The sequence below is a fragment of the Tamandua tetradactyla genome, chromosome 24 (assembly GCF_023851605.1).
Source record: "Tamandua tetradactyla isolate mTamTet1 chromosome 24, mTamTet1.pri, whole genome shotgun sequence".
Lineage (NCBI taxonomy): Eukaryota > Metazoa > Chordata > Mammalia > Pilosa > Myrmecophagidae > Tamandua > Tamandua tetradactyla.
Genome location: NC_135350.1, coordinates 2582100 through 2596775, shown reverse-complemented (window position 1 = coordinate 2596775; position 14676 = coordinate 2582100). Strand labels below are relative to the sequence as shown.

At 38.9% G+C, this 14676-nt stretch overlaps 1 protein-coding gene across 2 annotated transcripts in view; it reads left to right on the top strand.

The window, feature by feature from the left end:
- The window catches only part of LOC143668006 (bifunctional heparan sulfate N-deacetylase/N-sulfotransferase 3), a 205788-nt gene that overhangs the window by 159514 nt on the left and 31598 nt on the right, over positions 1-14676 (top strand). For both annotated transcript variants that reach the window (XM_077142447.1, XM_077142449.1), the window contains exons 7-8: positions 9824-10006; positions 13182-13278. In XM_077142447.1, coding sequence (XP_076998562.1) covers positions 9824-10006; positions 13182-13278 — 280 coding nt within the window. The remainder of the gene's footprint in view (positions 1-9823; positions 10007-13181; positions 13279-14676) is intronic.

Here is a 14676-nt window from a genome sequence, read left to right as displayed (position 1 = left end):
CCAAAAGGGAGGATGAAAACAGAGGGAGAAAAGGAATAAGTGATGGAATAAAATGTCATGGGAAGGGCGATGCAATGGCGGCTCAGTGGCAGATTTCTTGCCTATCTGCCATGCCGAAGACCCGGGTTCGATTCCTGGTGGCTGCCCATGCCCCGCCCCCCCAAAAATGTCGTAGGAGTTGAAAGCAAATGGAATGGAAAGCACTAGGAAATATATTTGTCTTGAAATGGAATACCTCAGCCCGACACCGCAGAAGGAATTAAGAAAAGACAAATGTGTATGTGGGAGGATAGGAAGTAGAAAGATTAATGATGGCCATTAATTAATTAATTAGAGGATGATTAACTAGGGGATTAGGAAAAGTAGAGATTGAGCAGGAGGTCTCAGAAGAGGAGTGAAGGTTTAAAATACTCGCTGAAGGAAACAGGAGTGAGCTGACAAAGAAAGAATAAAAATAATGGTCAGTAGTACTGATGATTCCACTGAGATTGGTGCCATATGCGTATGTGGTTTTACTCAATTATGTTGAATAGTCCATATGTGAGAATAAAGTAATTAAATGGCAAATTGATCCAAAGTCTGGGGATCCACAAATCATTAAAAGCAGAAAGATGATTGGGGAATCTGACAGTGATGCAAAGGTAGAAGTTGAAATTTTTAAGTATAGAGTAAGAAGAGCGATCTGAAGAACATTGATAGAAACAGAAAAGAATGAGAAGGTAAGAGACTGGAAGTCTAGATAAGTCTGGTGAGCTGCTGGAAGGATGCCATAAATGAGAAATAACGCTCCCTCAAAACAAGAATAGTATATCAACAACATCAATAATAAATAGCTAGCATTTATTAAGCAATTATTATGTACAAGGCAGTGCTTTAAAATGTTTTGTTTGATTGCATTTAATGCTCACATAAACACGGTGACATAGTTCTATTACACCCTTTTTAAATTTTAGATAAATAAATCAAAGTACTGAGAGTTGAAATAACTTGTTAAGATCGCAGAGGCAGTAGGTGGCAGAGTCCACTTTCTTGACCACTGTGCAAACCACACCACAGTCAAAGACATAAAGATACATTTCCAAAGGAATGAGGTTTCACAGAAACCGAGAAGAGGGCTGAAAGAACGTAAGTGGAAACTGGAAAGACAGAGTTCAAGAAGAGTGTGATAAAGTAAAGCAAAATCGTGAAATAACATAAAAGTGAACATTAAAGGCAGCCTTTTAAGTAGAGAAGTTATATGAAGGAAATATGCATCTGAAAGGTATATATATGGAAATGGAGAAGGATTTTGCAGTAGAAACATAGGATTGGGCAGGCCATGGTGACTCAGCAGGCAGAGTAGTCACCTGCCATGCCAGAGTCCCGGGTTCGATTCCCAGGCCTGCCCATGCAAAAAAAAAAAAAGGATTGAGGGGAAATATGAAGCAATCACACATGAACAACATTCTTTTTTTTTATTAGCAGCCTCTCTGCAAATCTCCACACATTTCTCAGCAGTACAGAATCCCCCAAAAAAACATGACCAGCAGCACTTATGTAGCTGTCACTGTGGTGGGGACAGCTCTGAGTCTAGGACATTGAAGTATATTTATGAACTTCACAAGACCTGTTTGTTTTAGAAAATGCATTCAAAGGAGCAACCAGTGGCTTTTGGTGAACTGAATATTTTCCATGGGAATAAATAATGGGCCTAGGCAGGTTTCCTTAAATTCATTCCCATAGCACCTGTATCAGGATCGCTAGGGATGATTCCTTTCAATTTCCTCTAAAATGCACAAACCAGGGCCCTCTCTAGACCTAGAAAATCAGAATCCCTGAGTTTAACTCCTGGTGAGCTGAACTTTAAAAAATTTTCCTGGGTGTTTACTAACATATGATAAAGTTTTTTTTAATTTTTGGTTACTTGGAAGGATCATTTTAAAAGAAAAAACCTGGTTGGCTAAAGTACGGAGGTGGGAGGGAGATTGCACTGTAAATCCATTTTTACCTTTTTAACTCTGAATCATTTCATGAACAAAACTTAAAAGAGTAAGTAGTGTGTTAATAGTTCTACCTCCAGAACCAGGCAGAGCATCTGGCACATAGCAAGATGATCAGAAGAATATTTGTGAAATTGAACTGAGTTGCATGGTCCTGAATGGCATAATTTATAATAAATATTTATAACTAACGTATCTTTTTACACCCATATTCCCTCCCACCTCCCCACGGCCTTCTCAAAGGAAACAGAATAATTACTACATTGTTGACCATTTGGCAACAAGACACATGTTTTGCTACTTATTCTTGTGCATGGTGATTCATGCGTCCCCCTCTACGTGGAACTTACTACATTCATATGGTTGGGGCTATAAAGTATAGATAAAGCTTCCTATATCATCCCCTTAGCTACATTTTTACAAATGGTATCTGTTTCCTTTCTCATAAATATCAACATATATGGTATTTGGCATTTACCTCTTTTTGTCTTTACAGAAAAAACTCACAGATAGGTAACTTATTATACGTATCTATGGCTATCAGGCTAGAAAGAATTTTTTCAACTGTTAATCAAGTAAAATTCACACCTTTGGCAGAGTTTCCAATGATTTGAGTTTTAAACAGCTAATTAGTCTTTTTGGGAATAACTAGTTACCCATATTGTGCTTATAGCAAAATTACTATAGAAATGTAACTCTGACTTCTTTTATCATTATCCTTGTCATTGGGATCCCTTGTATAATAAAGATAATTTATTTTGACCTTTACATTCTTTTTAAAAAAAAAATTTGTTCTGATGCATCCTTATAAAGGTGTCCTTTTTAAGGGAAAAACTGACTTCTACCTTCCCAGAAGTGCTTATTTTTTCACGTTTTTTGTTTGTTTCTTCCTATGCCAAGCAGAAATTACTATCAGGGGAGGAATTAACAAGATGTGAAGTGACACCATAAACATCCTTGGTCAGAATGAGGATATGGAAAAGTGCCATCTGGAAAGCAAGTCACCTTTTTAGTGGAAATATTCCAGTTATGTATCTGTTCTAGCTAGTCCTGTTGCTTGTTGGGCATGCCTTCATAATTACAGAACAATAGAGAAAACTTGAAGAGGTTACATGTTGTTTTAGTTTGTTAAATGCTGCCAGAATACAATGTACCAAAAATGCAATGGCTTTTAAAAATGGAATTTATTAAGTTACAGGTTTACCATTCTAAGGCCATAAAAATGTCCAAACTAAAAGCATCCTAAGAAAGATACCTTGACTCAAGAAATGCTGATGTGTAACACTTGGGTAGGTCTGTGGCTGATGTCTGCTGGTCCTGCTTCCCAGTTCCATTGCTTGCAGCTTCTGATGCCAGTGGTTTCCTCTCTGAGTATCTGTGGGCTTTTGTTTAGCTCTTCCAGAACACAACTCTGGGTTCTGGCTTGCTTAGCATCTCATGGGAAGGCACACAGCAATGCCTGCTGGGCTCTGCATCTCCAAACATCCATGTCTAGCTATCTGCTCTGTCAGCACTCCAAGCATCTCCAAATGTCTGTGTCTCTATCAGCTCTGAAGCAGCTGTTGTCCAAGCATCTGCATCTGAGATTACTCCAAAATGTTTTCACTTTTAAAGGACTCTAGTAAACTAATCAAGACCTGCCTTGAATGGGTGGAGTCACATCTCCATCTGGTCAGAAGGCCACACCCATAATTGAGTGGGTCAATCCCTATATAAACAATCTAACCAAGGGTTTCCACTCTACAATATTGTTTCAAAATTAGAGGACCTGGTTTTTCTGGGGTACACAACAGTTTCAAACCAGCACACATGTTCAACAAAATACATGCAATATTCCATGTATAGCAAGAACATTATGATTCATTGAAAAAATAGTTTAAAAAGAAATTAATGTGTTTTGTGTCCTAGTGAATATGGTTTTATATTTCTTTAGGAGCAGAAAACAAAACCCCAGGCTTGAGTCCTAATCCGAAAGTGTAATGAGGTGAAATGCATTATTTAAAAAAATCTTTGCTTGTACTGAACTTTTCATCATGTTAAAGTAGGTATGCAAAAATTGAGTTGAAAACCTGGAAAAAGCTCTATGCTTGGAGGCTAAGAAGCTTTATTTGACAGGGGTAAATTCAACACCTTAGATGTATCACCTTTAATTCTTTCAAATCAGGTTGCATTTCAGCAGAAGCAATGTCACTAACTAGCTTATAACTCATTTTAGGTTGCCTCTGTCTTTAGCAGAGAGAAGCACGTATCACTTACTATCATCATGCAGTTAGAAAAGTGGCATTCTTCTTTGTCACAGAACAAAATGTTTTCTACAGTTGAAAAGTGAATTCAAAGAGAGGTCAAATATATTATTATCATGAAGTCTCACAGTATATAAGTTTTCCATTTTCCACCCAATGAAGGTATTATTCGGGTGAAATATAGACACATATTTATTGATAAATCTTTCATAAAAATAAAGCAAAAAGTTTAAACTAGTAGATATGTTAAAAATGTGTGTGTGTTTGTGTGTATACATTGCATTAAAGTTTTTCTTTAAGACAAATCCTGATTCAGTTGGGCAACACCCTGATTGAAGTAACTTGGTCAAAAGATCCTTTTCACGATGGGTTCATGCCAACAAGAATGAATTAAGTTTAATATGTTTTACTGGGATACATAGCTCCAAGCCACCATAGTCTACACTTTGGCCCCCAAAAAGACACGTCCTTTTCACATGCAAAATACGTTCATTTCATCACAACATTTCAAAAGCTCTAAGTCATTTCAGTAACAATGCCAAGTACAAAATCTCATCATAATTGGTTATTGATGTAGTTTATCCTGGGGTACCATTTTCCTCTGTCTGTGCACCTGTGGAGGCTGAAGACCAAGTTGTCTGCTTCCAATATACAATGGAATGGTGTGGTAGTTAGATTCAGGTGTCAGCTTGGCTAGGTGAAGGTGCGTAGTTCTATTGCTGTGGACATGAGCCAATGGTACGTGAACCTCATCTGTTGGTGATTACATCTACAGTCAGCTAGGAGGCGTGCCTGCTGCAATGAATGATGTTTGATTTAATTGGCTGGTGCTTAAATGAAGACTCAACATAGCACAGCCCAAGCAGTTCAGCATACCTCATTTCAGCACTCGCAGCTCAGCCCAGGCCTTTGGAGATGCAGAAAGAAATCACCCCGGGTTGTTGGAACCCAGAGGCCTGGAGAGAAGGCCAGCAGAGACCATCCTGTGCCTTCCCACTAAGAAAGAACCTCATATGGAAGTTAGCTGCCTTTCCTCTGAAGAACTAAAGAAATAAATCCCCTTTTATTAAAAGCCAATCTGTCTCTGGTGTGTTGCCATCTGGTCGCTAGCAAACTAGAACAGATTTGGTACCGGACAGTGGGGTGCTGCTGCAGTTTACAAATACCAGATATGCTGGAACGGTTTTTTGGATGTCTAAGGGGAAGCTTTTGGAGGAACTGTGAAGAGAATGATGGAGAAATCCTGGAGTGCTTGACAAGATTGTTGGTGTAAAAAGAACCACTGCCAATCTGGACAAAGGGGGACACAAAAGGGAAAAATTGGAGTTTGCAGGGTGAGAACCATGGAAACTCAGGTCTGAAGCCAAGAAACCTCAGCCAGGAGAGTGGACCCACCCATATACATGGAGAGGGTGAGTTTGCCCTGAGGGCAGAGGATGAGTCTCCCATCTTGTTGCAGTGGAAGAGTTGTGCCGCCTCAGGCCTTGGTAAAGATACAGCATGCTCCTTGGGGACTGGGGAGAGCCTGGCTGCCACCACATGGAGGGGTTGAGCATGTGCTCCGGAAATGGCAGAGAGCCCAGGGGTGGCCCCAGTAGCTGGAGAGAGTGGAGCCGAGAAAAGGTGGTCTCCTCAGTGTTTCCGGAGGTTGATTTGGTAAGAGGCGGACCACTGCCTAGGCCCTTGGAAAGAGTGGGACTGCCACTTTCTAAAGCTGAAGGATAAATGACTTCCAAACTTTGAAATCCAATGATGTTTGCCCTGCAGGTTTTCCTTCCAGTTTTTCCCTATAGATCCTGTGACTGTCCCTCCTTTGCATACTGGCACCAGATATCTTGTTTTGAGATTCATAGGTCCAAGCTAGAAGAGAATTTTTGCACCTTAATATTGTTTAAGGTGATGCATGTAGTTGCCAAGTTGACAAGGGGTGGACATGTGGTAGTTAGATTCAGGTGTCAACTTGGCTAGGTGAAGGTGCCTAGTTCCATTGCTGTGGACATGAGCCAATGGCATGTGAACTTCATCTGTTGCCGATTACATCTGCAGTCGGCTAGGAGGCATGCCTGCTACAGTGAATGATGTTTGATTTAATTGGCTGGTGCTTAAATGAGAGACTCAACATAGCACAGCCCAAGCAGTTCAGCACACCTCATCTCAGCACTTGCAGCTCAGCCCAGGCCTTTGGAGATGCAGAAAGAAATAACCCCGGGGAAAGATGTTGGAACCCAGGGGCCTGGAGAGAGGCCAGCAGAGATCACACCGTGCCTTCCCACGTAAGAAAGAACCTCAGTGGAAGTTAGTTGCCTTTCCTCTGAAGAACTAACAAAATAAATCCCCTTTTACTGAAAGCCAATCCATTTCTGGTGTGCTGCATTCTGGCAGCTAGCAAACCAGAACAGATGGATACACATTCCCATTCCTATAGGGAGAATCTGAATGGAAAACGGGTCCCAAACAATTCCAGAACCAAGCAGGGCATCCTCCGTTAGATTTCAAAGTCTGGAAGTCATCTATGAATTGACATTTTATCCCCTGAGCCTGATGGAGTGGCAACCCCACCCATTCCCAGCACTTGGGCAGTGGACATTCTCTCTCCCAACCACTGAGTGAAGTTCACAGGAGTCCAAACCAGCAGACAGAAGGTCTTTCCACAGGTCCTTGCTAAATAACTGCACCTCCAATCCTGACTTCCTGTGAAATGGCTGACTGGATCCATGTTCAACCACACCATCTTGGGACTCACTTTCCAGGAGCTCAGGGAGGTCCCTGATAGAGCTGCTTTTGGCCCTAGTCTCAGCACACATTATCTGGATAGGTTCCAAATCTTCCAAACCATCAATTTCTGGTTTCTTTGTGTCCAGTCCTTCAGTTCTCAGCTTATCTCTTTCCTCTTGCATTTTGCTATAACCTGTGAAGAGAAACCAGGCTGCACCTTCAACACACAGCTGTGATATCTCAGCTATACCTCCAAGTTCATCACTTTCAAGTTTTCCCTTCCCTCTGACATTAGAACTCAGTTTCACCAAGTTCTCCACCACTTTAAAACTAAGAGTCCCTGTGGTAGTTAGATTCAGTTGTCAACTTGGCCAGGTGAAGGTGCCTAGTTCTATTGCTGTGGACATGAGCCAATGGTACATGAACCTCACCTGTTGCTGATTACATCTGCAGTTGGCTAGGAGGTGTGCCTGCTGCAATGAATGAAGTTTGACTTAATTGGCTGGTGCTTAAATGAGAGAGCGCAACGTAGCACAGCCCAAGCAGCTCGGTATTCCTCATCTCAGCACTTGCAGCTCAGCCCAGGCCTTTGGAGATGCAGAAAGAAATCACCCTGGGGAAAGTTGTTGGAACCCACAGGCCTGGAGAGAAGGCCAGCAGAGATCACCCTGTGCCTTCCCATGTCAGAAAGAAGCTCAGTTGAAAGTTAGCTGCCTCTCCTCTGAAGAACTAATGAAATAAATCCCCTTTTATTAAAAGTCAATCAATCTGGCGGGCCGCGGTGGCTCAGCGGGCAGGGTGCTTGCCTGCTGTGCCGGAGGACCTCGGTTCGGTTCCCGGCCCCAGCCCATGTAACAAGGACGGAGGAACGGAATACAATAAAACAAGAAAATGTTTCCCTTTCTTCCTTCCTTCCTTCCTTCTATCCTTCCTTCCTTCTCTCTGTCTTTAAAAAAAAAAAGTCAATCAATCTGTCTCTGATGTGTTGCATTCCAGCAGCTAGCAAACTAGAATAGTCCCTTTCTTCCATTTCCAATAACATACCAATTATTTCCTTCTAAGGCCTCATCAGAGGTACCTTTAACATCCATATTTCTACAAACAGCCTCTTCAAAACAATCTATGCTTTTTCCATCAAGCACGTCACAATTCCTCCAGCCCTACCCATTACCCAATTCCAAAACCTGTTCAGCATTTTAGGTGTTTGTTCTAGCAGCACTCCACTTTCCAGCACCAAAAGCTGTTTTCGTTTTCTGGCTGCTTAAATAAATACCATGCAATGGGATTGATTAAACAATGGGAATTTATTGGCTGACAGTTTTGAGGCTAGAAGAAGTCCAAAATCAAAGTATTTATCAAGGTGATGTTTTCTCCCAGAACACTGTGGCATTCTGGGGCTGGCTGCCAGTGATCCTTGATCGTTGGCCTTTTCTGTCATATGGCAGTGCACATGGCAGCCTCTCTTGGCTTTTCTGGGCTCCCTTCACTTCCACTTTCTCCCCATAACTTTCTCTCCATGTATCTAAATTTCATTCTGCTTTGAAAGGACTCCAGTGATAAGATTAAGACCAATCCTGATTCAGTTGGGCCACGCATTAACTAAAGTGACCTCATCAAAAATCCTACTTACAATGGATTCACACCCACAAGAATAAATTAAGATTAGAACATGTTTTTCTGGCTAGCCACCACACGTGGGAAAGCGCTGCAGGATTTGTTCCATAGAATATAAGATATTGCTATTTCTTCTTATTCATAGCTATAAATAATTGTAGTTTTCTGACTTCATTATAACATTTTAATAGAACCTTGGCTCTCATTTCTGCCATATTACCTCAGCATATTTTATTGAATATTTCAGCCTTTTAGTGATGAACCTTTCATATTCATTGTTATAATTATCGTAATACCCACTGTTGCTATTCATTCACATGACATATTTTAGGAAAGTATTATCACATGGATTGTTTTTATGATTCTTTTTTGCAACAGTATAAATACTGCAGTGATTTCCTTTGCCATTGAAAATTTCATCCAGAAGAATTCTTTCCATTTGTCAGCATCTAACCAACAAAAACTATTTGCATTAACTTAAAGCAGTAGCTTAAAAAATGCCCAGTCTGTATCCCACACCAATTTAATCAAACTTACAAAATCCAAGTTTATTTTACTATAAAAATGTCCCCACATTTGCTATTTTATTTCAATGCATGGATTCGATCTAGTTTAGCTGCTTCCATAGGAAAAGGTGATTTTTATCTACCCAGGCATTGACTTGTCTTAAATGAGGTAGAACCAGTGAATATGGAAAGGGTTTGAGAGTATTCTCCATGGAAAATGGTTAATAGCTATTTTTGTAAATTCAGGCACCAGCCTATTGTCATTATGGCCTCTAATAAATGCAAATCAGAGAACATTCAATTGCTATTGATAATGACAATACCTTGGTTATTTTTACCTCTTAATTTTAAGTACTGCATTACAAACCGAATTAAGAAGATTGAAAAGACAAAATCTCAACCTTCTCTGATCCTGCTGCCTCAAATGATGAATAACCCCCATACCATGACACCATTATGTGTTGGCGTCTAGATTATGTTATTCAGCATCAGTCTAGTTGCACCAACCTTAGTGCATGACAACTCAGTTTTTGTTGTGAAATATACTGAAATTCCAGAAGAAAATGTTCATCAGGTCTTGCTACTAACACATTCTCCAGAATGCATTAATATAGTGGGATATGTCTGAAATCCTAAAGCACATCATGAATTGAAACCCTGTGCAAAGACAATTTAAGAAAAAAACTTAATGTTGCAATGATTGCACTGACCCCTAGTGTTAAAACAACTTGTATTTACATTGCAATATTCTGTCTGCCTTTTTCAGATCAGCATTTTCATGACCCATTTGTCCAACTACGGGAATGATCGACTGGGATTGTACACATTTGTTAATCTAGCCAACTTTGTGCAGAGCTGGACCAACTTGCGACTTCAGACTCTGCCTCCACTGCAGCTGGCTCACAAGTATTTTGAGCTCTTCCCGGAGCAGAAAGACCCTCTCTGGCAGGTAAGATTGGTTTAATAATTTGGTAGAATTAATCTCACAAACATATCTTGTAGTTCTGTGAATTGCACAAATCTGAAAAGTAAAGGCAGCTGAAAAAAAATAGACCTGTATATTTTGGAAATGTTTATTAGATTTGAGAAATTACTTCTTAATGAATTGTAGTCGTATTTTTGCTACATATTCACCCAGATTCTGTGTTCCCATGCCTATTAGAAATATTGAATTCTGAAAGCTCAATTAGAGAAGCAGTGGATGAAATGTTTTCAGAAAGGAGTGAGATCAATTTGCAGATTGCATGAGGCTGAAAGAGTAGAAGGTAAGCAGGATGTGTACTAGGCAGGTAGCTGGCTTGAGCACATCACATTTCTACGCCTAAACCACATTAGAGGGGAGGGTGAGAAGAGTTCAGAACTGACATCATTTTCTGAACCACAGCATACCTCAGCAGCCACAGATTGTGGACATTTTCAAAAGCATCACTTGGGAATAAATTTGGGCATGCATGAGAGTGTTTTGTAGCGAAATGTCTAACCTTATGAGAAAAATATCATAAATTTGGCATATTCATTATGTTCTAAGGGTACCTCCAGATTTCAAACCATGGTCTATTATGTTTCTAGAAGTGCAGAAACATACTTTGAATTTAAATTGCCTACCTCATGATCTGGGGACCCTTAGCAAATACTTGTGAAATGCTTACTAGTGTCAAACTGGCCTCTTTACATATGTTGATTCATTTAATCCTCACAACTACCTTATTTAATAGGTACAGTTATCCCCACTTTACCGATGAAGAAACTGAGGGACAGAATTGTTCCCGGATAAAAGTGGTGATTGTTTTGCCCAACGCACCTAAATGACCAATTCCTTAGACACTAAGTTTTCAAAGAGAGAAAGAATTAATTGCTAGGCTTGAAGCAGGAGATCAGATGGCCTGTGGGCCCAAATCTGTCTCCCGGAACTGCAGTAATGCTGATAGTTTCATAGCACTAAATATGGGCAGGTTTTAGGATAATGAGCACAGTGGCCCCAGATGACATAAGTGAAGATGGTCTAATTATTGAGCATACACAGACTGATGACATGCTTAGCCACAGAACATATATAAGAAAATGGCAGCCTTAATATGATGGGCATGAATTTTATATTATAATGAGGTATAGGTGACTTATAGATTAAAGTCTAAGCACATGTCAGGTGGGCCCATTTTGGTTAGATCCCATCTTGGTTATCAAGATAACTTTGGATTTGGGGTGGGTTAGTTCTAGACTGTCCCAAGATCCTTCATTAATAGACATTAGGGGCTGTCTTCAGTGATTATAAAACTCTAAAGTCAAAATAAACTGGATAAATGGGTACAAGTGAAGGCTAGTCACAAGTTTTTGCAATCAGAAAGGCATGAGATAAAGGTTATTAAATCATTGTTAGAGATCAAGGTGGCTGGATAACAGTTCAGAGATTTTAGGTAATGCCCCCTGTCTAATATACCACACAGTAAAAAGGAACATCTACATAACGATTCAGCAACTATAATCATCCCTTCAATACTAATTTCTTGGTTATAAATAAAATAGGTACAAGTGAGGGTATGTCACAGGTTTTTTACAATCACAAGGGCACAAGATAAAGGCTGTACAATCACTATCAGAGATCAAGGTAGCTGGATTACAGTTCAGAGATTTCAGGTATTTCCCTCTGTCTACTCCAGTAAACCAGAAAGCAAAAAAGGAATATCTGTACAATAATTCAGCAACCATAATCATCCCTTAAATCCTAATTTCTTAGTTACAGAAAGGCTGGGCTACTTGAACAAATCACACATCTCGTGTGGTAAAGTGGAGAATCAGTTCCAAGTCATTTGGCTACAGAAACTGCTCTTATACTGGAGAGTCACTGCTGGAGCTGATGTTAAAAACATAACAGTCTTCAAAAGTAAAACTGAGTAAATTTCACAGACAGGAGCTGCAGTAATTTCTGAATTCTATATTCTGTTCATTCAACTTTGAACTGTGAGCACCCTACCTCTAGAACACAAATAGATAAGCCCAAGAAGGGGTATAACTGCACATGTTAGTAGGTTAAAGTCAGTGATTGTGAAATTATGACGGCATATTACTTTCCAATTGTTTACTAAGCCCTTTTCATCTTAACCACTACAAAATATCACTAAATGTTAGCCACTGAAAAATATGCAATATTCCTGCTAATTTAACACCTTATTTTTAAACTGAAATCATTATTATTTCAGGTGACAGGTTTAAAATCAATGTTTTTTTTTTCCAGGACAAGTCTCAGAAAGAATATCCTCACTTTATTGTTAATATCTATTGCTTGTTAAAAATAAGCATAAGGTTTATTTAACTACATATGTCTACAGTATTGCTTGAATAAAATTACAAAGTAGTCCCTTTTGCCCATTCCTGAAATATTAGTAAAGGGTTCTGTAATTCTTCATTCTTTTTGCATAACATGCACTTTGCAGTTAAAGAGTGTTTTTAGATACATCTTGCACAAAGGTTTCAGCATAAGTACTGTAGATCAAAAGCAGAATCCCTAAGGTAGTAATTCACCCTCATTTCACCCTTTTGCTCAACTTCAGTACTATTTAGCATCACAGTCTGTGAAGTTACATTTTTAGATATCTTTTTCTGACCTTTGAAAGTTGCTGAAAGGAATTGGTTCTCTCTTTAAATAGTATCATTATGCCCAGATCCATGCCCCTTTGAAGCACAGCAGGAGAGCTCAGAGTTACACAGAATAAAAATCTGACACCTTAGATTTCAGTTATTTACTAAATGCTGAGAATGCATCTTCTTTCAGTTTTAGGTTAGCAGGAAGCACAGCCTCTCCCGAAAAAACTCACTACTATAAAAAATAATAAAAGCATAAAATTAAAACAGAACTACCAATAGCAGAAAAAATTAACAGTGGTAGGCTGTTTACCCGTGGTGGAAATGCCTGCTCTCCCCTACCTCCTCAGTACATTTTCAACTTCAGGATTAAAGGAATTTTGTGAAAGCTTCCATGATGTCACATTAAGACTTTCCTTAAAAATAAATTTTTAAATAGACATCTAGCCTTATTTTCTGGGATATCTTTGAAGGGCAGAAGTTGATCACCTCTAACACACAATAGACACACAAAAATTACATCTCTATATTCTTGTCCCATTTAGAATCCTTGTGATGACAAACGCCACAGAGACATTTGGTCTAAAGAAAAAACCTGTGATCGCTTACCAAAATTCTTGGTAATAGGACCCCAGAAAACTGGTGAGAACAATTTATGTTATGATTAACAAAACAGTGTAAAAGTCCGGATGACTAGACAAATTCTTGTCACAATGAGCTCTTACGCTTCCTGTAAATGCTGATGAACAAATAATAGTCTACTCTCTGACATAATCTTTGTTCAGCTCAATATGTATTTAAACACTTGTCAAAATGTTTAAGTGAAAAGAATGAAAATATGTCACAATTTAAATGTCAACAGTAAATCTTATGACAAATGTTATTTTTTGAAATTATCTCATTAGAAAAATGTTATTAATGCTTCCAAAATCAAAACTAATCTAGTGCTTACAGAATGACGGACAAAACTAATCTAGTGCTTACAAAAATCAAGAGGGACATGTACAAGTACCTATAACACTTTATAATAAATCCCATCCAGAAAAATAATCTTAGGCTGCCATCTTCCTGATGCAGTTTATTTCTTAAATATTTCTCACAGAAATGACTGTATTTTAAAAAGCTCAAAGGTGGCTGACAAACAGAGTTCCTAGACATAAGCAAACTTCATGCTAAGAAAGGTATTTTTCCATACCCAGGAGAAATCTTTTGTACCTTTTCTTAAATTAGTGTGCAGGGTTTGTTTGTTTGTTTGTTTGTTTGTTTCTGTAAATTTCTTGTTTCTGTAAGAATCAGTATTAAAATGAAGCCCAATGGAAACTTTAAAATTCCAGACATTCATTCCATATCCTACATGATAATTCATTTGGGGTCCTTGGAATTTGGCTTCACCAAAAAACAGCCATTTCAACCATATCCCTTCCTTAGGGAAATATGTTCCCTCTCCCCATCTCTCTAGAAATAACTGTGAAGAACCCTATGAAATACAGAGAATTTAGCCTATTCCTTTTCATTGATCCCCTTTGCTTATTTCAATCTGAAAACAATAACAAACATGGCAACATACTTTTCTGGTCCTTATCTATTTAGAGTTAAGAGACAACTGGAAAAATGTTTAAATCAAGGTCTCTTCAGCGAACTTGCACTGACGTGGTATAGCCTTGCCATTCCTGATCACTCCTGCTCTCCCAAGTTTACAATGTTTGAAATATCAGGTTTGCTCAGAAAGCCCTGCAGGATATGCTTTCCTTCTGTTGTGCTGAATGTGCAGACATTGTTTAAAATCACGATTAGAGGGCAGGATTATTACTTGTTGTCTTAAATTCAATTGGGCTTCCAAATGTTTATGTTATAATTTGCATATAACATTGACTTCTGGAAGGGAACCTTTTATCTCCTTTCTTAGAAATTGATTTTTTTCCCAGCTTTATTGAGGCATAGTTTGTAAGCAATAAAACCTAATGATTCCAAATTTACAGAGTTTGGTGGATTTTGGAAATTGTGCACAGTTGTGTAACCAGCACCATAATTAAGACATAG